This window comes from Crassostrea angulata, chromosome 2 (assembly GCF_025612915.1).
Source record: "Crassostrea angulata isolate pt1a10 chromosome 2, ASM2561291v2, whole genome shotgun sequence".
In the NCBI taxonomy this organism is placed as follows: Eukaryota; Metazoa; Mollusca; class Bivalvia; order Ostreida; family Ostreidae; genus Magallana; species Magallana angulata.
Genome location: NC_069112.1, coordinates 4,493,860 through 4,516,383, shown reverse-complemented (window position 1 = coordinate 4,516,383; position 22,524 = coordinate 4,493,860). Strand labels below are relative to the sequence as shown.

Here is a 22,524-nt window from a genome sequence, read left to right as displayed (position 1 = left end):
CCTATAAAATCATGGGTTCAAAGTTAAAAAACTTAACTTTTTTTAACTTATTGGACTTGAATTTCATCAAAAAAATAAATAAAATATATATGTATCCATACCATTTAAGATGTAAGGTAATAAAAACCAAAGGCTGAAATTATCATCTGAAAATCAGACTTTTTTGGTTTATAAATTAAATATAAGTGGATTGATACTTGTTTGTCTATTTAAATTTTATTGCTTACTATGCCAGAAAACTAAACTTAATTAAAAAAAAAGAAAAAAATGTTCACATTAGAAAAATTATAGCATTTAGATATATCACTTAGAAAAAAATAGAGAAGAGTTATTTCCCTTTGTCATTATTGAATTATGTCGAAAATAAGGATGAAAAACGCTTATTTAATATCTCCAAGTAAAGAATGATTTGAGTTTTTGATGTGCACCTATAATAACATAGAAATTACAAATCTACTTGCAAGAATTTTGATGAATTCATGGTTTATGTAAAATGCATGACGTCACAGGAGGGTGGATTTACTAGGTAAAAAAATATCCGTTCGCCACTTACTACTTTTTTGTGTAAACTCGTGCATCACCTACACGAATTACGATACAACCGTTCCTTTCATTAAAAATCATACTCCGAAAATCAGATACATAAATAACAGAGATTGTCAACTCCGCCATTAGCGTGTAAATGTTACGGGACCAACCTTACTTTGAGAACTACAAGTGCAACAGCAATCTTGTATAAGTCATTAAATTTGAACCTGATAGTGAACATGAACATGAACCTGTAAATATTTTAAGCATGTTTTATTTATGAAATATTTACAAATACTCTTTATTAAGTTTTAAATTACTTTTTTAAAACTAAAATATTGACTTTTCACAAAGTAATGGTAATGCATTACTTTACTCATGTAATGTTAATGTAATGCATAACTACAAGAAAATAAAGTAATGGTAATTTAATGCCCTAATTCATGAAGTTATGGTAATGTAATGCATTATTTTACAATGTAATTTACCCCAAGCCTGATTCCAACTAAGCTGGAAAACATTAACATTAACATTTAACTTGGTTCTTCAATCGATAAGACTGTATATATTATATGATTGTTCTTTAATCGATAAGACTGTATATATTATATGATGTATAAGTCTTCCAAAATGTATTATCTATTATAGATTTTGCTTACAATGCATTGTTTAAAATTTAAATTCAGTTTAATCAACTAAAGAGCCAACGAACGAGAAGGCAAATTCAGACTTGTTTTCATTTTCTTTGTACAAAATTCCGTTAAAGACGAACAGCAGACGTACCGCAAGTAGACTGGAAGCCAATGAAAAACCTATTTAATTTGTAAAACATCTGTGTATAACCTGTCCCGATTTTAACTTCGGCTTGCGCATGAAGTTTGGTAGTATTAAGGTGAAAGATTGTCAAAATAAAATTCACAACTATTAAAAAATGCCACATTGCGTTTGCATTGGGAACTTTAATTTCGATTCCACCATCAACCTCTTCTATTGATTAATAAGCTCGTACACTAACTGAATCGTCAACGGCGATTATGCATTAAGCTACGTAACTCATTCCACATTTGAACCCGAGCAAGAATATTTTGATAAATAAAACTATTTGTTTTTATTTTTTAAATAGAATTTTGTTTATACACAAAGGACCTAAAGAAGATTTAATGCGTGTTTTTATAATACATATTTACTGAAATGCATGAAAACTTTCTGCACTATTTTCTTACGCGTAGACTCAATTCATGTGTTTTACGCGTGCCCTCCGGTTTAAGACTTCAGCTGACAGTAAACCAATAGACGGGGTCACGTGACCCCGTCTAAAAACGACCAGTACTTACATATTTTGAGAATAGTATCCAAACACTTCCGCTCGAAAGAACTATACATCTTTCATTTAATGGGATACCTTCCCATCTTCCCAGTTCAACTGGTAGATGGTGATTTGAAGTACGAAAGAACTATATATGATATGATTTAAATTTGGCCCCCATATTTCGCCATTTTTCAAAGTGGTTCGGGTATAATAAAAATGTTATATTATTTTTTAAATGAGTTGTTAAAAAAAATGTTAACCTATTTATTTGATTCATTGTCACTCATTGGCAGTACAAGACGTCAGAAGTGACGCTATTTCTAAAATTCAATCAAAATCAGTCAAAAATTGACATTTTTCTTATCGTTTTATGAATGGAAAATATAGAGCGCATGCTTGAGCAAGGAAAATTGGGAAAAGGTTGTCTTTAAGATGATATATTTCTAAATTGTGGGAAGTTGAATCAAAATGAACATTTTGTAAAAACTTCACATATATATCTGTACAAAGAAAACAAAGAGTTACAGTAAAATGATGATGTTCATTTTAGTGGGCCATTTTAGGCCCATATAGTCCTTTCACAGGAACTGAACAAATCTCTGTGAAGTCTCGTGAACTTTCATTCGAGTACATCTGGATTTATTACATACTTAGCAACGATACAAAAAACCATTTCGAATACATTTGCAGGGGTAAGTAGAGGAACTTTCGAAACTAATATGGTGACCAATTGCTTTTTTGAAATCATGTCAACTTTAAGGTTTATGTCAACAAATACAATGGCAAGAAATAATGTTAAACAATCTTAATTCATATTCAATAGATTTTTTCTCTTAAATGTCCCTTTCTTAAAAGCTGGCGACGCGGAAGTCATAACATGTTTGCTATTAACTTACCTGTACAAATGTGTAAAAGCAACTTCTACTAAATATTGGCCCACATCGTTTTATATGAGTACTGATTTTTTTCTGTCTAGCGATTTTATCTTATAGCGTGTGTGCTTTGGTTGTTGTAAGAATAAACAAATTGTTTGTACCCCAAGTACGAAAAATTGGAAAAACACAAGAACATTAATTTTATCTCAACAGGTTATAAAACATATCTTAAAGGAAACTTGTTTAATTTTTAATTGCACTCGACACAAAAGTACCAGATGTTGAAAAGTTGCACAAGGAAATTTGTAAACTTTGACGTTAGTTGAAGGTATTAGATTCCCACATTTGTAATTGAATGAGAGTAGACATTTTCTAGGTCATTTAAAAGATTCAAATGAAACATTGCTGAACTATATACCAAGTTCTTGAAATATATATGATGTTGAAAGTTTCGATCTCAACATCACTACCTGATAAGTGATGATGTTTAAATTTGTTTGTATTCTTTTATATCAACGCGGGAAAACATTTTTAGGCACATTTAAAAGTAGGAAGAATGTTTTTTCATGCATTTTTTGAAGATATCTGCATATACATGATAACATACAACACAAAGTTTATGACAACAAAGGAATGGACAAGCAATCATATATAATACATCTAAATAAATATAGAAACGATCTTACCTTTTAAAAGCCCCTTACTATAACTCAGACAACACGGAAGTCATAACATTTTAGATATTGTTATACTTTATCTTTTTGTCCCTTAAAAGCACAAAACAAACGTCTATTGAGTGTTGCCCCTCACTGTTCTATATGAGTATTGATTTTCTGTTTATCGATTTATAATGCTTTAACGTGTATGCACTGTTTGTTCAAGTTTTAGAGGTGAATATAAATTATGTAATAAAGATAGTGAAAAATACGAGAACACTCCTTCTATCTCAGCTTTATATGTATAAGAGTTGATATTTCCGAACATCAATAGTGAAAAAGACTATACTATTTTATGCAGAATGTTCCTTGAAAATGACTCGATATACTTAGTATTTATACAAACAGACATCCATTAGTTTTTTAGAACATGGTATGGCACACTACAAGCATCAAACATGGACATGATTTTATTAAGCCACGTAATATTTATATTTTCAACCACTCAAGACGTGGTCGAAAACGAACGATAACTCTGTTCTGAATATTATCGTTTAATATAAAAAAAACCGCTAAATGGTGAAATAAGACAAATATATTAAAAAAATTCATGTTTTAACATCAACCAAAGTAGGATACCATATGAATCAAAGTACTGAGAGTACTGAAAGACGGGGTCTTGATAGTTTGAATTTGTAATTCTCCTGGATTTCCTCGAATAAGCTTCCAAAACTTATAAACGCGGGGGTGTTAAGGAAGCATATGGATTCTGAGTTACATGTAATTTCGTGATATCACAAATCTTAGTTATTATGTACATATTCAATTATCTAAGCAACGAAACGTAGACCAAAAGCAAATAAAAATACCAAAGTCAATTTTTTTTCAGAAATTAGTTTGTATTACGTAGATTTATACATTGATGACGTCATGACTAAAAGTTGAATGTCGTGTGAATTTGATCGGAAAGCATTGTAAACATATTCAAAACATAACTAATCTAAGAACTCTAATAAAATATTGTGGTGTGATTTATTGAGAATGGGACATAAGAATACTAGGATAGATGTTAGTTTCATCAATCATTCGCTAAAAGGTATGTAAATTTGCTTTTATTTCTCGGCCAGGCTTTCCTCTGTCGTTGTTTACGATATAAAAATCCAACTAGAACAACACTACCCCGCATATATTGAACTTTGAATTTTATATGTATCGTTAGTTTGATCAATGCTTAAAATGAAAAATGCTGCTAGAATCCCATGCTGTGTGTTGTTTTGATGCAACTTGCCGTTTTCCGTACAAACTTTATAAAAGTTGGGAAGGTTTTACGAGAACTGGATGAATAACTATTGAATTAAGAAAAACATTGGATTCTAGCAGCAGTTTTGATTAAACTGAGATGTTTTGCCTTCACTTGGTTTATTTATTTTATTTTGTAAACCGCGGGGTAGTGTTGTTCTATCTCATTTTATGTTAAGGAATATACGTAAGCTATTTATAGTTGTCACGTGATAATGCACCAATGTGGCAGTAATGTACTACCCGATTTTTTTGCACTTACATCTATTTCAAAGGATAATACTTAGTTTTTGATCGTATTCAAAATAGTTATTTAATTTCACGATTTTGAATATAACAGTCAAATTAAGACGCTAAATTGCCCATATGCTTCCTTAACACCCCCGCGAATTGAATTAGTTGTTACAATCTATGTTAATTCGGCTTTTTTGCAATTGTTTGATACTTTGTCTAAATTTTACTCAATCCTGGCCTTCATAATTGTAGAAAATTGACACAATGTAATATATTATGTTAAAAATAAGACCACAAGGAAAACTTTTAAATATTACTACTAACTGGGAAAATCAAACAACTATATCAAAGTAGATAATTTTATTCATTAGATTTATTCAATTTTGTGATCCAAGGGAAAATCCACAAGTCGGACGGTATCCGTAATAAATGTTTTATGAAAACCCCTAAAACTGCTGAATTAACAAACAAAGTGAACATTTGTATACCGATAACAAACACAGACACCTGACGTTAGAAATATTTATTTTACATTAGCATTCCAAGAACTTTGACAATAACAAGATTTGTCACGGTCGCCATTTTGATTTAAGACCGACTTATCTGACACGGACACCATGCGATTCATGCAGAATAAAGGTAACTCCGTACCTATAAAATCATGGGTTCAAAGTTAAAAAACTTAACTTTTTTCAACTTATTGGACTTGAATTTCATCAAAAAAATAAATAAAATATATATGTATCCATACCATTTAAGATGTAAGGTAATAAAAACCAAAGGCTGAAATTATCATCTGAAAATCAGACTTTTTTGGTTTATAAATTAAATATAAGTGGATTGATACTTGTTTGTCTATTTAAATTTTATTGCTTACTATGCCAGAAAACTAAACTTAATTAAAAAAAAAAGAAAAAAATGTTCACATTAGAAAAATTATAGCATTTAGATATATCACTTAGAAAAAAATAGAGAAGAGTTATTTCCCTTTGTCATTATTGAATTATGTCGAAAATAAGGATGAAAAACGCTTATTTAATATCTCCAAGTAAAGAATGATTTGAGTTTTTGATGTGCACCTATAATAACATAGAAATTACAAATCTACTTGCAAGAATTTTGATGAATTCATGGTTTATGTAAAATGCATGACGTCACAAGAGGGTGGATTTACTAGGTAAAAAAATATCCGTTCGCCACTTACTACTTTTTTGTGTAAACTCGTGCATCACCTACACGAATTACGATACAACCGTTCCTTTCATTAAAAATCATACTCCGAAAATCAGATACATAAATAACAGAGATTGTCAACTCCGCCATTAGCGTGTAAATGTTACGGGACCAACCTTACTTTGAGAACTACAAGTGCAACAGCAATCTTGTATAAGTCATTAAATTTGAACCTGATAGTGAACATGAACATGAACCTGTAAATATTTTAAGCATGTTTTATTTATGAAATATTTACAAATACTCTTTATTAAGTTTTAAATTACTTTTTTAAAACTAAAATATTGACTTTTCACAAAGTAATGGTAATGCATTACTTTACTCATGTAATGTTAATGTAATGCATAACTACAAGAAAATAAAGTAATGGTAATTTAATGCCCTAATTCATGAAGTTATGGTAATGTAATGCATTATTTTACAATGTAATTTACCCCAAGCCTGATTCCAACTAAGCTGGAAAACATTAACATTAACATTTAACTTGGTTCTTCAATCGATAAGACTGTATATATTATATGATTGTTCTTTAATCGATAAGACTGTATATATTATATGATGTATAAGTCTTCCAAAATGTATTATCTATTATAGATTTTGCTTACAATGCATTGTTTAAAATTTAAATTCAGTTTAATCAACTAAAGAGCCAACGAACGAGAAGGCAAATTCAGACTTGTTTTCATTTTCTTTGTACAAAATTCCGTTAAAGACGAACAGCAGACGTACCGCAAGTAGACTGGAAGCCAATGAAAAACCTATTTAATTTGTAAAACATCTGTGTATAACCTGTCCCGATTTTAACTTCGGCTTGCGCATGAAGTTTGGTAGTATTAAGGTGAAAGATTGTCAAAATAAAATTCACAACTATTAAAAAATGCCACATTGCGTTTGCATTGGGAACTTTAATTTCGATTCCACCATCAACCTCTTCTATTGATTAATAAGCTCGTACACTAACTGAATCGTCAACGGCGATTATGCATTAAGCTACGTAACTCATTCCACATTTGAACCCGAGCAAGAATATTTTGATAAATAAAACTATTTGTTTTTATTTTTTAAATAGAATTTTGTTTATACACAAAGGACCTAAAGAAGATTTAATGCGTGTTTTTATAATACATATTTACTGAAATGCATGAAAACTTTCTGCACTATTTTCTTACGCGTAGACTCAATTCATGTGTTTTACGCGTGCCCTCCGGTTTAAGACTTCAGCTGACAGTAAACCAATAGACGGGGTCACGTGACCCCGTCTAAAAACGACCAGTACTTACATATTTTGAGAATAGTATCCAAACACTTCCGCTCGAAAGAACTATACATCTTTCATTTAATGGGATACCTTCCCATCTTCCCAGTTCAACTGGTAGATGGTGATTTGAAGTACGAAAGAACTATATATGATATGATTTAAATTTGGCCCCCATATTTCGCCATTTTTCAAAGTGGTTCGGGTATAATAAAAATGTTATATTATTTTTTAAATGAGTTGTTAAAAAAAATGTTAACCTATTTATTTGATTCATTGTCACTCATTGGCAGTACAAGACGTCAGAAGTGACGCTATTTCTAAAATTCAATCAAAATCAGTCAAAAATTGACATTTTTCTTATCGTTTTATGAATGGAAAATATAGAGCGCATGCTTGAGCAAGGAAAATTGGGAAAAGGTTGTCTTTAAGATGATATATTTCTAAATTGTGGGAAGTTGAATCAAAATGAACATTTTGTAAAAACTTCACATATATATCTGTACAAAGAAAACAAAGAGTTACAGTAAAATGATGATGTTCATTTTAGTGGGCCATTTTAGGCCCATATAGTCCTTTCACAGGAACTGAACAAATCTCTGTGAAGTCTCGTGAACTTTCATTCGAGTACATCTGGATTTATTACATACTTAGCAACGATACAAAAAACCATTTCGAATACATTTGCAGGGGTAAGTAGAGGAACTTTCGAAACTAATATGGTGACCAATTGCTTTTTTGAAATCATGTCAACTTTAAGGTTTATGTCAACAAATACAATGGCAAGAAATAATGTTAAACAATCTTAATTCATATTCAATAGATTTTTTCTCTTAAATGTCCCTTTCTTAAAAGCTGGCGACGCGGAAGTCATAACATGTTTGCTATTAACTTACCTGTACAAATGTGTAAAAGCAACTTCTACTAAATATTGGCCCACATCGTTTTATATGAGTACTGATTTTTTTCTGTCTAGCGATTTTATCTTATAGCGAGTGTGCTTTGGTTGTTGTAAGAATAAACAAATTGTTTGTACCCCAAGTACGAAAAATTGGAAAAACACAAGAACGTTAATTTTATCTCAACAGGTTATAAAACATATCTTAAAGGAAACTTGTTTAATTTTTAATTGCACTCGACACAAAAGTACCAGATGTTGAAAAGTTGCACAAGGAAATTTGTAAACTTTGACGTTAGTTGAAGGTATTAGATTCCCACATTTGTAAATGAATGAGAGTAGACATTTTCTAGGTCATTTAAAAGATTCAAATGAAACATTGCTGAACTATATACCAAGTTCTTGAAATATATATGATGTTGAAAGTTTCGATCTCAACATCACTACCTGATAAGTGATGATGTTTAAATTTGTTTGTATTCTTTTATATCAACGCGGGAAAACATTTTTAGGCACATTTAAAAGTAGGAAGAATGTTTTTTCATGCATTTTGTGAAGATATCTGCATATACATGATAACATACAACACAAAGTTTATGACAACAAAGGAATGGACAAGCAATCATATATAATACATCTAAATAAATATAGAAACGATCTTACCTTTTAAAAGCCCCTTACTATAACTCAGACAACACGGAAGTCATAACATTTTAGATATTGTTATACTTTATCTTTTTGTCCCTTAAAAGCACAAAACAAACGTCTATTGAGTGTTGCCCCTCACTGTTCTATATGAGTATTGATTTTCTGTTTATCGATTTATAATGCTTTAACGTGTATGCACTGTTTGTTCAAGTTTTAGAGGTGAATATAAATTATGTAATAAAGATAGTGAAAAATACGAGAACACTCCTTCTATCTCAGCTTTATATGTATAAGAGTTGATATTTCCGAACCTTTATTCTATATATTTTAAGTCCGACGCACGGCAGAATTTCTTATCTTTAAGGAATATAAAAGTTTGTGTTTGTTTGCAAAACCTTTTTCCGAAGGAGGAGATTACCCTTAAAACATTTTTTTATCCCTAAATTTCTCGTTCAATGTAATAATATTGGAATGTGCGTAGATGCATCTCACGCAATATGAATATTAACGCAATTTTTTTAAAGCTACAATGTAAACAACCATAAAACGACAATACCAAGGCTATAAAAAGGTTCCAGAGAAAGAAATTGTTGATTTTCTGATAGATTATAGCAATGAAAATACGACTTCATTCATCAAGATAAGGAACTTTATTTAATTCCTTAAGCGATTATACGTGGAAACTAATTAATAATTCAAGTAACCCTACGTCTCTGTAACGGAATGATTTTCCTTCTTTCGTATCTTGTCTCTTCGGTACAAATGTCATAATAATAAAGACAGCACTCAGATAAAAAAGGCGATTCCTTTTATTAAAAATTATTAAATGCAATGGACCCAAAATACGAAATGATAACTCATTTATAAATTTTGATTAAATACATTGCAGTTAAAAAGAAATAGACACTCCATGCTTTTGAAAAGTTAGGAGCTATGTCGCATAATTAATGTCATCAAGAAAGGGGCCTTGTCATTCATGTCGATAATACTGAAATAATTAGATTAAAAAGATTTCATTTTTTTTGGTTTAATTTAACAATTCAAAATTGTGAACATGTTGGTTGTTGTTTTTTAAATTTATGTTACATTAGAACAATTTGCATATTAGATTAGGCTATTTGTAAACAAACATAAAAAATTGATCTAAAATTTTTTTTTTATAAAAGGTTTAGAAGTAGGAATAGATGAATCAATATTATGATGGTGAGAGCTGGTAAAGTACAAATAGTGATGATTATGATGAAGTTGATAATGGTGATTATGATGACGATGATGAGCACATAGGCTAGGACAAACCTGAGAGAGAGAGAGAGAGAGAGAGAGAGAGAGAGAGAGAGAGAGAGAGAGAGAGAGAGAACATGCAAGAAATTGCAATTTTTCTTTGAAACATATGCTTTAGTATAAAATAAACGTATTGTCACAGTTACATAATTAGATTCGCAACAACATTAAGCAGAAAATGGTAACAAATGCAAACTTTGTTACATTAACTTATTTGTTGATGCACTTGCTGTCTATCAAAGTATTTCTACTTTTGATTGTCTGTTTCAATTCTCGACAAATTCTTTCATAATTGTTTTCAGTTACAGCTTTTACTATGCATTAAAATGAGTAATAAGAATAGATGTAGTTTAAGATGAACGTTTAACCTATATATCTCAATTAATTACAATGATATTGATAAACAATGCTAACTTTTTGAGAAAAAATTCTAATGCAAGACATATACCTAGTTTAAATCAGAACTAACGTTCATCTGTTTCATTGTTACATGTGTGCAGCATCTAATTGTCAATCGATAGTCACCTGAAGAATTTCAAAGAGGTCAATCAGATAGCAAAACAAAGTTCTTTTGTTATAAATTTTTTAATGTGTTGATCTACGTAATAATTAAAATTGCGCACAATATAAACCTGCTTTTTCTTAGTATTTTCTAAAAGAAATGTTTCCGGTTTCAAAAGTACACAATATTTTATTTTATCTTTAATTACGTTATGTGATCCATTTCTGTGGATACAGGCCATCAATAAAAATTGTGAAGGATAAGCCCAAGCTATTTTTTTCTTTTTAACATTAAGATGGATAATTTCAGGGGACATAAATCAAGACCTTTATTATCCATGACATAACGTAATCACGATATAAAAGGAGACAAACAGACAGATGCTCATTGGTGATAGTTAACCCTGCTATCAAGGTAAGCAATGTAATTGAGCATTGGTAGTGGTATTAATTATCCATTGTAGAATAAAAATAAATTGTCAGGTTATGTTTATACCGAACTCAAGAACTTTCATTATTCTGAATACCGTTTTATCCATAATATGAAGTATACTAGTATACAGCTTATACAAATGTGTTTAGCTCATAAATTCATATAATACTATATTAATGTTTAATTAAAACATTAAATGTTTTAAAGAATAAATACCATATGAACACCTGGATCCCAATTTTAAAGTTAATATTAGTTCTGCCTCGCAAAAATTTAATTTAACTGGAAACTTGGTTTTAAAAAGGTTAATGAAAAGCAGAAAAGTTAAAATGATGAAACAGCTTTTGTGAGGCGTTTACAAACATATGATACATATTGTCATATTCTCATTTTTACATTTTACAAATAGACGACCTAACTTTTATAATAACAATCGCTAACCTTGTTTTGATTTTTCCGAGTAATATTTTTACAAGTAATTTACATGTAATTTTTTAATACGCGACAAAAAAGTTGTCAAATTGACGGAGCAAAAAAAGCACTTCCGCACTGTTGTCCGTAATGTGACGTGATAAAAAAAATCAAATATTTATTTACAGCTTATTCAATCCTTACAGGTATTGATGTTTGGAAGCTCCTCGTTTTTAAAAAATTAATCGGTGTTGTTTTTAAACCATTGAAGGCAAAATAAAAAAATATTTATATGATATAAAGAAACCACAATACCCCAAAAATGTCCGACATAAAACCAATGGCATAAAAAAAATGAACAACCAACAATATTTTTTATTTATTCATTATTGTTTCTTTCGCCTTTACTCATACATAGAAAATCACATACATGTACTAGCTTTTTTACCAAGATATAACAGATTTTGATACATTAATTTCATTAAAAACCTTTTTTTTATCAATCTAAAGTAGACAACATTGTTTACAATATAACAAATTCATTTCAAATTTATTTGCACTGAGGTCTTGTTGAACTCTAAATGTTGACAAAAGGTCAAAAATAGTGAATGGTTTTTTGGTTAGACATTTTTAGTATAAACAATACCTCTTGTCAAAGCCAAAACTATCTCCCTTCTCACACAAGTCTTGAGCATGATAATTCATTTTCTTTAGGACATTGGGGAATTTTTCCTGAAAATAAAACAAACGTAAATATTGCTTCGATTCTTCTGATGGAGGTATCATAAATTGGTATATTAGCATAAAACGAATCTTACTACGCACAAAGTAAAAAAAATATGAGATTTCTTTTATTCGAATAATCAAATACGTTTTATTGTTTTCTTCAAGTTAGTTTACAGTTATGTTACATTTACATGCATATAAATTGAAAATATATTTGCATGTTAGTCAATTTATTTTGGTACATTTTGAAACAATTCTAAGTGAACACTGATATTTTTATTTTAAACCTCTCATTGGCTTAAGTTGAGTTTTAAAATGTACCTTTTTTTCATAAACGGTTCTTTCGTGTTTCCTTAAAGGATTTTTATCACGTTTTCAAAAAAGTTGAGAATCAAACAAAAATACCTTCTAATAACACATAAATATTGATATAGCATAAAATAAGCATCACAAACGGCCGCAATTGTCTGTTAAAAGGGTCATAAATTGGAGCTCTCGCAGTTAAAATTTCCGCTAATGAGATAGGGGTCACGTGGTACTGTGTGACGTCATAAGTGTCAATTCTTGAAAAGCTCATCGTAGTGTTTACATAGATCGAGATAACTTTGACAGAAATAAAGCAAATCCCAAAAATGGATGACAGCAATTATGACTTGGAGGATATTCCGTTGGTAATGGACATACGACCTTACATGTTCGAACCTCCAGCAGAGTGTGTAAATCAAGAAAATTCTCCGCAAAGTAGCGAAGAAAGCGAGTCTGACACCGAGGACAACCCAGGTCATCGACGGAACGGAACGATTTGGTAAGTTTAATCTTCATTATTGGTGCTTATTATTATTTTAAAACTTACAACAAGAACTCATTATCCGTTATCCCAGCATAAATTTAAATAGTTATAACTTTCATTACGCATACTGATACAGTTTTATAGAAGTACTTGCGGGCTCTGTAATCTGGTAATCAGCTGGTAATGGCGCCGTAGGAAGTTACGAAGTCTTTCTCGCTAAAAAAAAAAAAAGCTTACCTGGCCTTAATAAATTATATTTGCCTTAAGAATAACACATTTAATAATAGAGATATTCAAATAAATGTATATATGTTTACAACTTTACACAGGTGCGAGTGTGGATCATGCGAGGTGATGCCCACTGAAGCAGAGTGCATTTGTTGCTCAGAGATACCAGTCATTGACCACATCAGAGACTCCTTCGGTATAGAGTGCATCACTCAGCACGAGACATTTATAGACAACTGCTTGAACATTCGAGTTTTAGAGGTCAGCCTTTATGACTATATCCAGTCTGATGGGCCCATTGATGACAATGAACCAATTAATGAGTAAGTATTCTCACACCTGATCATGCTTACGAAAGAGAGAAATATAATTGTGCATTTCATTGAAACCAAACTTTATTCAAAATAATGTATATTCAGTCAACAGAAAAATCTGTTTGTTTATTGCAGTTATTAAAATAAATTAAGTATATACATTTTAACAACCAAAAAAATACATATACCAATAACAATAAAATTCTACTATCAGAGTCTACAGATATGTTGCATACAGGAGGTTTGTCTTATGGGTTTGGCAGCGACTAGGCAAGGGGAATCGAAAAATCCTTCCAGCATGTGTTGTTTCCAAGATAAGGGACATCTTCCCGTCGGAGCAGTATACCGGTTTCAAGTATCCACGCCCTATTTAGAACACTCAATGACTGAACCTGGAACGACGCGTAGCTATCAGATCTTCTTTTACAAAGCCCTCAAATCCTAACGTCAGTGCTGGCGGGCAATATCCAAGGGACACGTGAGCGTCATCATTGGACTGAGTGTATGAGGGATGCTGTCTTCGTCGCTCGCATAGATTTATCCGGAGGATATCTACATAGTCTGTGAAAAAAAAATTGATCATGTAGTTTTAATCACATCAACAATGAAATTTGTAAATTATCAAACTGTGATGTAGAGTGTTATAAATATGTGTTGAGCGGAATAACAAATTAATTAAAAAATTTTTTGTTTGTTCTGTTTTAAACTGACACATACAACATTATAAGTAAAGAATTTATAAGTCAATACGACAGGCAAATAAGAACATACCAAATGTAACTGCTGTTTTGTTGGGCATTACAACAGCTTGGGTCCCTTTTTTCCCCTTTGGATAGCTGATCTGCCAACGTGCTACCCCATCTTTGGTTGTGGCCTGGTGACGTTGTCCATTTTCATTAAAATGGAGTGCAGAGACACATAGTCTGTAAATAAATGGAAAAAAATTTGGTAAACTTGTACAGTAACTCTCTAATTCACAAGTGAGAATATTTAAATTAAATATTTTTTTACGAAAAGTATTCTCAGATGATTTTTGAACTGATGATCATTGAAACATACCTTGCCATCATAGCTGGGTAGAAAAAGTGGGTGTTTTTTGGTGCAAAGGAATTCACGACGCTATGATACATTTCTAACCCATATGTCTGATGGAGGGGAGACAGCTTGCCTACATCTCTTGTCAAGTATCTGCTCTCCACAACTTCCCTGAAGAGTTTGTGAGCTCTTGATCCTGTTTTAAAATTTATATATTCAGATGTAAGATGTCATTCAATTGCCTTTTAGGGTGGTTACTTTTATCAAAAATAGTCAGTATATGTAAGTTCAAATTGTAAGACTCTTATTTATTTACCAAAAAAACATACCCTCTTTCAGCCACAACCTCTCCTCATTGAGCAGTTCATGTTCACAATGTTCATGCTGATTTGAAACATGCTGGACAAGGGAGGACCATTTTTGCACCTTTAGTTCACTGTCCCCACCACAGGATGCAGCTACCCAGTAACAGTGGTTCACTGAGGACTTGATCCAGGGCCTAATGTTGCCGCATTCTCTCTTCTTTGATGCTGTCTCCAGTTTCTTAGAAATTCCTAAATAAAATTATTAGTTTCTTTAAATAACATCATGACACTCTCAGGGTACCTATTGCATATTCATTTGTGTTTAAAAACTATTCTTTTCATTTTACTAAAATTCATAATATGCACATGAGCTTTGTCTGTTAAAATAATTACTTAATACTCGTATATGTCAAAACTCCAAATTAATGAATATCATCAAAATTTACCTTTAGCCACATGCCACACATCGAAGAAGTGGTTCTTGTCTTGGTGATCCTCTCGCATGTATTTCTTTATCATACCATGTCGATCAGTGACAAGATTTTCAATATGTAGACCTGCGTCTTCTAGGTGTTTCAGCCCTCTCTTTAACCCCTCCAACTCCATGTGTGTTGACCCTGGTACTTCATTACTCTATTAAGTACAAAATCATAAATAAACGTGCACTAATTAAGTTAAGATATATAAACTTAAATTTAATACATTTCTATGATGCATATACAATGTAAATGTATTAAGTGTATGTATCAGAGAAGACATTTTAATTATAGTGTGAAATTCTATATCTATATAAGATGATGAAAATTATAGTCATTTTAATTACCTGCACTAACTGAAAATCCAGAATTTTTCCACTGCTCAATTCCATCAACGTGTAGGAGCCAAATTTCGCTGAGAATCCAGGAGAATCACACCGTGCGTCTCCACCAAGGGTCAAAGATCTTCCCTGGTACTCCGCAAGAAGGGTCTGTTGATGGAAGTCCCATGTGAAAATGGAGGCAGGTACAACATAAGATGCCTGCAGTCTGCTGAATGTGGACATGGACATCATCTGCAGGTTCAGATGTCGAAAGAGTCTGAGGCTTTTTGAGGCATTCGCTCCACTAAACACAATAGCACCAGCAACCAACAAATTTGCCCATGGCATTCCATGATGGCATCTTTGGCTTTCCCAAGTACTGGAGTGTCCATTAGGGCACACAGAGGATGTTGAAATCATGGTTCCACGAACACCATTCACTACTGTGTGACATGCACTACCACAAACTCTACAATTTTGCAAAAGTTTGGCTAACTGTACCTCAGACACTAAAAACTGTCTCTCCTCTTCCGGTGTTATATCAGTGCTCAGCTGGAATTCTTCATCCTCTTCATCACTGCTATCACTCTCTGGATATTCACTATCTAGGTCAAAGTCAGGGTCCTCATCACTACCCTCAATGTCACCACCCTCAATGTCACTATCATCATCATTGTCCTCCACATTCTCAACTGCATGCTGCTGAAGGACAGGGGTCAGACCAGCAGCTACTCTAAGTGGAATGTTGTCAGTCAGGCTTGAGCACTGAGTACTTGTGGACACCATGTTTTTCTTATCCAATGACACTTGGATCCGCCTTGTCCTCTGTGGAACTTGAAGTGTGGCCTGGCATTTTTTTGATTGGGTCTCTGGTATTGCATTTGTTGATGCAGTGGGTTCAATGGGATGCTCATCATTGGGATCCCCTGGTTCAATTAGGTCAATGGAGTGATCAGGTAAGGTGTTGTTCTCTGAAGGCCGAGGCTCCAATTCTTGAAAAGCTTGACGAAACATCTGAAGAAAAAAAATTCTAAATTTTCAGTATAAAGAGTTTCACAACTTATTTAGCACAGCCACTTGCATCGTCTCAAGCCACGGGTTTTGTGTCCATTCTATTTCCACAGGGAATAGAATGGACACAAAACCCATGGCTTGAGACGATGAGCCACTTGACTTCAAACTTTTTTTTATTTTTTATAATAAATTAAATTATGTACTTAAACATTATGGTAGCCTATAGTAAAAAGAATTATTATAACATCAGGCGCCTGTGTAATTAGATATACTATGTAATTTATAGATATACAGACTTTGAGTGTGAAATACTGTACATTATTTTGTGAACAAAAAGTGGGTATCTTTATTTATAAAGTGGTCTGGTTATTTTGAGTTGAAATGAGAATGAACATAATATTTTTCGTATATAAATAATAATAATAATAATAATAATAATAGTAAAAAGGATTACATACCTCAGCTTTCTGGCGTTTTGCGTAGGCCCCTCTAGGTTTGGCAGGCAGAACCAATTGCACAGCGCCATTATTCTCTTTGGCGTGAATGGGGAGGGGAACGTCTGGCACTGCATCTACTTTCAACCGAGTCCTTGCCCCTTCGTAGCCTAACCTCTCTAAATGGGCTGGGTCCCTCTGAAGTTGATTCTTCGTAAAATGGTCAGAGCATAAACGATGGTTTGTAGTAGGGACGAAGCTCTCGCGTTTACAAAAAATCGTCCATATTTTCCTCCGACGAGCATCTTTCGGAAAGTTGAAAAAACTCTTTCCACAGCCTTTCGTATGCACGTTTGTACATCCGTAGGCCGCACAATACACCATAATGATGGTCAATCATCCACTTTTCACCAATCTGAACTGATAACGGCTAATCGCTGAGATAATCACCTCTAATGCAAACACAACAAGTGTTTTCTCACCTTCTCGCTTGAACTGAATTGACACCTATTACGTCACAGCAATGGCGCGAACAGAGGCCGGTTTTAAAATATGCATATTGCGAGATTTGAACTTTGACAAGCTGAAACTTCCAAACTTTTATTTTTTTATTATAAAATGTTTGAGGAATGACGGTTTTAGAACTCAAACTTTAATATATCAAAAAATTGGAAACGTGATAAAAATCCTTTAAACATAACATATGAATATTTAATAGACTTTTTAAATTCGGTTCGTGCTAGACAAGGAGTATTCATTTGTCATATATTCATAATCTAAGATAAATATAATTGATAATTGCTTAGACTTACCGGTAAGTGCATTATGTTGATATATATATATATATATATATATATATATATATATATATATATATATATATATATATATATATATATATATATCTATAAGCAGACACCGTATGATTGTCTTTAGATCCAACCCAAAGACAATTTGATTTAACACCATAACTAAGGCTGGTTGGACTGTCAAAAAAAGAAATTTCTATGTTGAGCAGGGACAAGAATTGACCGTCTTTATGTAAAATATGTATGGATCCAGGAAAGGAATCACACACTAGGATGTGCGACATCGCGTCGGTACAGATTCCAAGTGACCTAAATGTAAATTCTTGCGGATGTTTTGGGTAGGTGAAGCGATGTTTTCCTTCACGGTCTGTCACTACTACAGCACCAGCCCGGTGAAATTCAGACACAATGATATCCCCATTGTTGTTTTCTGTTATATAATTGGGCATACAATATAGCTCTAGTCCTGTGCTGTCGTGTTGCACTGTTTGTGTCAGCTGTCCGGTCTGGTTATACCGAAAAACAACGCCTGTCCATGTTTCCTCTCGATACATCCCGACCAATAGATCATTGGTAATCGTTGACCAGAAATTACACCAATGCTTCCAAAAATGTCCCTTGTTTATGAATATCGTGCTTTTCTTTTCCTGAGATAGCCTGTGGATGTTATTATTTCTGTGTATATAAGACAGTCCATTGTCACTATTAACTGTGTGTCTTGCACTGTATGTTCCCACATTTTCATCATTAAATAAATCCTCTCGATAATGAAGAGGTTCACCGTTCGTGTTTATCAATAAAAGCTTGTCTCTACCACTGGCCCATATTCGATCTGATGTTACGCATGCAATGTGATCGCAACACATGTGGGCCACTCTGACAGATTGAAGTAACTTAGGTGAAGACATCAGTCTCATCGGACTCTCATTTTGTCTTTTTCCTGTTATTACAATATTAGTTATGGACTCCCTCACATCATAAATGCATTGATTAAGATCTACAAATAGATAAAGGTAATCAGGAATAACAAAGATAACGTCGCCAATACACCTCTAGCATAGTTTTTAATTATCAATCTTATAGTTTATTTTGAAAATATGATTGAATAAAAATTATACAGTAAAAACCATACGAAAGAGATTCACAAACGACAAAGGTTTTGTTACTACACATAATACAACTGTTATTCTTTTCTTATACACTGGCATGTTCACACTTTTCTTGAGTAATAAATGATTGTTAAATCTTAACAAAAAGATTACATGGAACTCTGATGGAAAGAAAAAACAATAATTTAATTTTCACCAATATAAATGATTCAGATTAAAAGTATTTACCTGGCCAGACAGCCATGCATTATTATTTATTTCGTTACAAACACACGCGTTTTCCAAAGTTAAATCTACATCAAACATAATTGATATATCATAACACCTACCTATACATGCAACCTTTTGGGTCATATATCTGAAGCAGCAAACCTTGTTATAGTACTCTGACCCTACCCAGAGACGGTGAGTGTTTACATCGTAACTCAAGCTTCGTGGATAAAATATCCCCGATGGTCGTATCAGAAGATATGACAAGAACTGACCGTCCCTGTCTATCATTTGAACTGTATTTGAGAATTCCTCACATACCAGGATATGCGACAGTGCGTCTGTACATATTCCATTTGGCAGAAATATATTATATATGGATTGAGATTCGTTGTGGGTAAAACGATGTCTTCCTCCACGCTCGTTCACCACTACAGCTGTCCAGTCAGACACTACGATATCCCCATTGTTGTTTTCTGTTATACAACGTGGTCGTCGAAAAAGTTTTATTCCTTTGTTGTCGTATTGTATTGTTTGTGTGAGTTGTCCACTCTGATTGTACCGATTTATAAGGTTGTATAACACAATAGAATTTGTACTTATTAGAACTCCAACTATAAGATCCCCTGTGAACGAGGAGCAATATATACATTGTGGTAAAAGTTTTTCATCCGTTAACTCTATAAAAGTGGAGACTGTTTTCAAATTTTTAGACAGTTTTTTTTTATGTAATACTTCCCATCAACGAAAATCAAGTCACCCTCTTTATTTACTGTATGTAATCCATACCCTTTGAAGAAACTACTACACAGGTCTCCCCGATTGTGTAGAATGTCACCTGCTATGTTAGTCAACATCATTTTGTTTTTTCTATCACTGACCCAGACCCGGTCCGTTGAAACACATGTTATATGCTTACATCCATCTGCGTGTGTCAGTGCAATGGATTGATGTAACTCGGGACTATGCATCAGTTTCAGCAAACACTCATTTCCAATATGCCTTTTTCCTCCCCCTATTTTGATTTTGCACAGTGTATCGATCACACCCTTCTTGTGTAGTAAATCAGTCACGGAGAGCTTGCTTGTGTGGAGTTTTAGACATATCTTTGGAATAACGATTTTCTTCCATAATCTGGATATCACTGAACATGTTGCTGACTGTTCATATCTGTATTCATATCTTTGTATTCTGGCAAGACGTCTGCTCAGTTCAAATTTCTGTTTTAAACATCTGTGTTTGAAATCAAAGTCACAGAAAACATTGTTCAATAGATCAAATAGCACATACTCAACGATATTCTTCAATGTCTCGGCCTTTGTAGACAGCTCTGACTGATAGATGGAGAAGTATTTTGGACAGTTTTGACTTCAGCTTTGATATTCCCCTGGAGAACATATCTTGAAAAAGGGTATCACATCTGATGGTGTGAATGACTGCTTTATATTGCTTAACTTTGCTTTTATATGCTTTTTTTTTAGAACAACCTGTCTGTGATTTCTATGTTTTCTGCAACGGTTACATACGGGCAGTTCACAACGTTCACAGTATTTTTTGTAAGCCTTTCCTGGATGTGTCATACATAACTCTTGTATCGGCATATAGTGATATTTCTTACGAATTACAACATTATGATCTATTGTTTTCAGATTGTTTACATGGTTTTCCCTACAATTGAGACAAATGTTACACAAGCAAGATGCACAGAAGTATTCTGCGTCCCCCGGACACATAGAACATACACGTACTCGATATTGAGTGCTTGCTGCATCCATTATGTTACAATGTTTTGGTTTCACTTCACAACCTGAAAAAGTTGATGATTTAAGAAATAAAGCTAATGTGTATTAAACTTAATGCATACATATCTTAATCATTTAGAGTAAATTACATTCATCAATTACTTTTTTCTAGCGTCAAGCTCAAATTTAGAATTGAGCAGAATATTAACTACATCAAACCGACAAAAATAAATTCGCAATCTCTTGTAACTGAATAGTTGATACAGAAATGGCTATTAAAACACACAAATTAACACACAAAATTCATATTTTTTTAGGGCTAACAGTTTACAGCTGAAAAAAAAACTGGGTTATGGTTTGCTACCTAATACGTTAAGGTAATAATGTAATGCACGGACACAACGTTTGGCATCCTAAACAAAATAACGTTTGGATGTAAAGTTTCCCGTTGAATACATGTACATGAACATTATTAAATCAAAAAATATAGTATATAAAAAAGAGAGGATGTGAAATGTGTTATATAAAACGACCAAAAATAACAAATTATTATATAAATTATTTTATAATATTTAATCGATTTAACCTCTTTAATATCCCTTACTTGAAAGCAGACAGCACTGAATTCTTAACATCTGTGGTATAATCTTAACGGAACAAATGAAAAGCAAACTTCAAAGTAATGTTGCTTTTCACCGTTTTAGGGTTTTTTTCGGCCATCGAATTTATCTAATAACATATGTGCACTATTTGTTTAAAGCATTAACAAATTATATATACTAGACTTTGACCCGTGCTTGCATGGGTTGACGTTGCATATCGAAATAGGTGTAACGACACACCTTATTTTTGACATTTACATAACAAAGCCTATAATAAATCTATTAATTTCACTACACTTTCCTTAGTTTGAATAATCTAAATGTGTCTCGGGAAAGGCCCTCACCACAGTTAGAATGCCTCCCTTATAGCCGTAATGTAGCAGAAAATTGCAGAATCGTTCCGGAACGATTTCGGAGAAAGTTAATAAAGTTGCCTTGAAAAGAACAGTCAAATTCATCACAACTAACCTTTTTGAGACTGCAAATACCTTTCAACTAAAAATTTTAATCCATAGAAGGGAAGAATTCAACACCTTTTCACCAACGTACACGTATTTTCTTTGTAAAACTGGGTCCGTTATTCATTATTATTCATTTTTACGATAAAACATATTCTATCTTCACTCTTAACAAATATAATGTAACTTTTTTGCATGTAATCAAATATTTTTTGTCATCACGAACACAAAAGTAAGTACTTAGTTGAAATGTATATTTGTTATTTTATACTTTCTCTCATAAGAAATCATCAATATATATGAACAGAGTATATAGCAAAAGTCCAATGAAAATTTACCCGTATTAGTATTATCATTTCTGAGTTTATTTATGCAGAGGTGATATTGT

At 32.5% G+C, this 22,524-nt stretch overlaps 4 protein-coding genes across 4 annotated transcripts in view; 1 reads left to right on the top strand and 3 right to left on the bottom strand.

Annotated features, from left to right (window-relative positions):
- Nucleotides 1–3,476, bottom strand: part of LOC128173105 (uncharacterized) — a 29,769-nt gene extending 26,293 nt beyond the window's left edge. The window contains exon 1 of the mRNA XM_052838828.1: nt 3,399–3,476. The gene's annotated coding sequence lies outside the window, so the exon portion shown is untranslated. The remainder of the gene's footprint in view (nt 1–3,398) is intronic.
- Nucleotides 3,477–11,958: 8,482 nt separating this feature from the next.
- Nucleotides 11,959–20,068, bottom strand: LOC128173843 (uncharacterized). Its single transcript, XM_052839521.1, has 4 exons — nt 19,454–20,068; nt 18,112–19,012; nt 18,019–18,047; nt 11,959–12,293 (listed from the first exon to the last, which is right to left on the bottom strand). Exons 1-4 carry the CDS (start codon nt 19,623–19,625, stop codon nt 12,238–12,240), a joined length of 1,158 nt encoding a protein of 385 aa, XP_052695481.1. The 5' UTR covers nt 19,626–20,068; the 3' UTR covers nt 11,959–12,237.
- On the top strand, nt 12,715–13,993 carry LOC128173844 (P2X purinoceptor 7-like). The gene is made up of 3 exons (XM_052839522.1): nt 12,715–13,092; nt 13,407–13,628; nt 13,834–13,993. The coding sequence occupies exons 1-3, from the start codon at nt 12,920–12,922 to the stop codon at nt 13,991–13,993; spliced, it is 555 nt and encodes a 184-aa protein (XP_052695482.1). The 5' UTR covers nt 12,715–12,919.
- On the bottom strand, nt 13,999–17,762 carry LOC128173842 (uncharacterized). Its single transcript, XM_052839519.1, has 7 exons — nt 17,231–17,762; nt 15,783–16,772; nt 15,406–15,592; nt 14,984–15,208; nt 14,679–14,850; nt 14,391–14,542; nt 13,999–14,180 (listed from the first exon to the last, which is right to left on the bottom strand). The coding sequence occupies exons 1-7, from the start codon at nt 17,588–17,590 to the stop codon at nt 13,999–14,001; spliced, it is 2,268 nt and encodes a 755-aa protein (XP_052695479.1). The 5' UTR covers nt 17,591–17,762.
- Nucleotides 20,069–22,524: the final 2,456 nt, after the last annotated feature.

Bases quoted from the DNA above. Each gene is read 5' to 3' on its own strand.
- LOC128173844 (XM_052839522.1), top strand. From the start codon at position 12,920: ATGGATGACAGCAATTATGACTTGGAGGATATTCCGTTGGTAATGGAC. The intron at 13,093-13,406 runs GTAAGTTTAATC...AACTTTACACAG, and splicing joins CGACGGAACGGAACGATTTG to GTGCGAGTGTGGATCATGCG. The intron at 13,629-13,833 runs GTAAGTATTCTC...TTCTACTATCAG, and splicing joins GACAATGAACCAATTAATGA to AGTCTACAGATATGTTGCAT.
- LOC128173842 (XM_052839519.1), bottom strand. From the start codon at position 17,590: ATGGTGTATTGTGCGGCCTACGGATGTACAAACGTGCATACGAAAGGC. The intron at 15,209-15,405 runs GTAAATTTTGAT...AATTTTATTTAG, and splicing joins TGTGTGGCATGTGGCTAAAG to GAATTTCTAAGAAACTGGAG. The intron at 14,543-14,678 runs GTATGTTTCAAT...ATTTATTTACAG, and splicing joins TACCCAGCTATGATGGCAAG to ACTATGTGTCTCTGCACTCC.
- LOC128173843 (XM_052839521.1), bottom strand. From the start codon at position 19,625: ATGATAGACAGGGACGGTCAGTTCTTGTCATATCTTCTGATACGACCA. The intron at 19,013-19,453 runs GTAGGTGTTATG...ATCTATTTGTAG, and splicing joins CCAAAAGGTTGCATGTATAG to ATCTTAATCAATGCATTTAT. The intron at 12,294-18,018 runs GTAAGTCTAAGC...TTTTATTTTCAG, and splicing joins TCAACATAATGCACTTACCG to GAAAAATTCCCCAATGTCCT.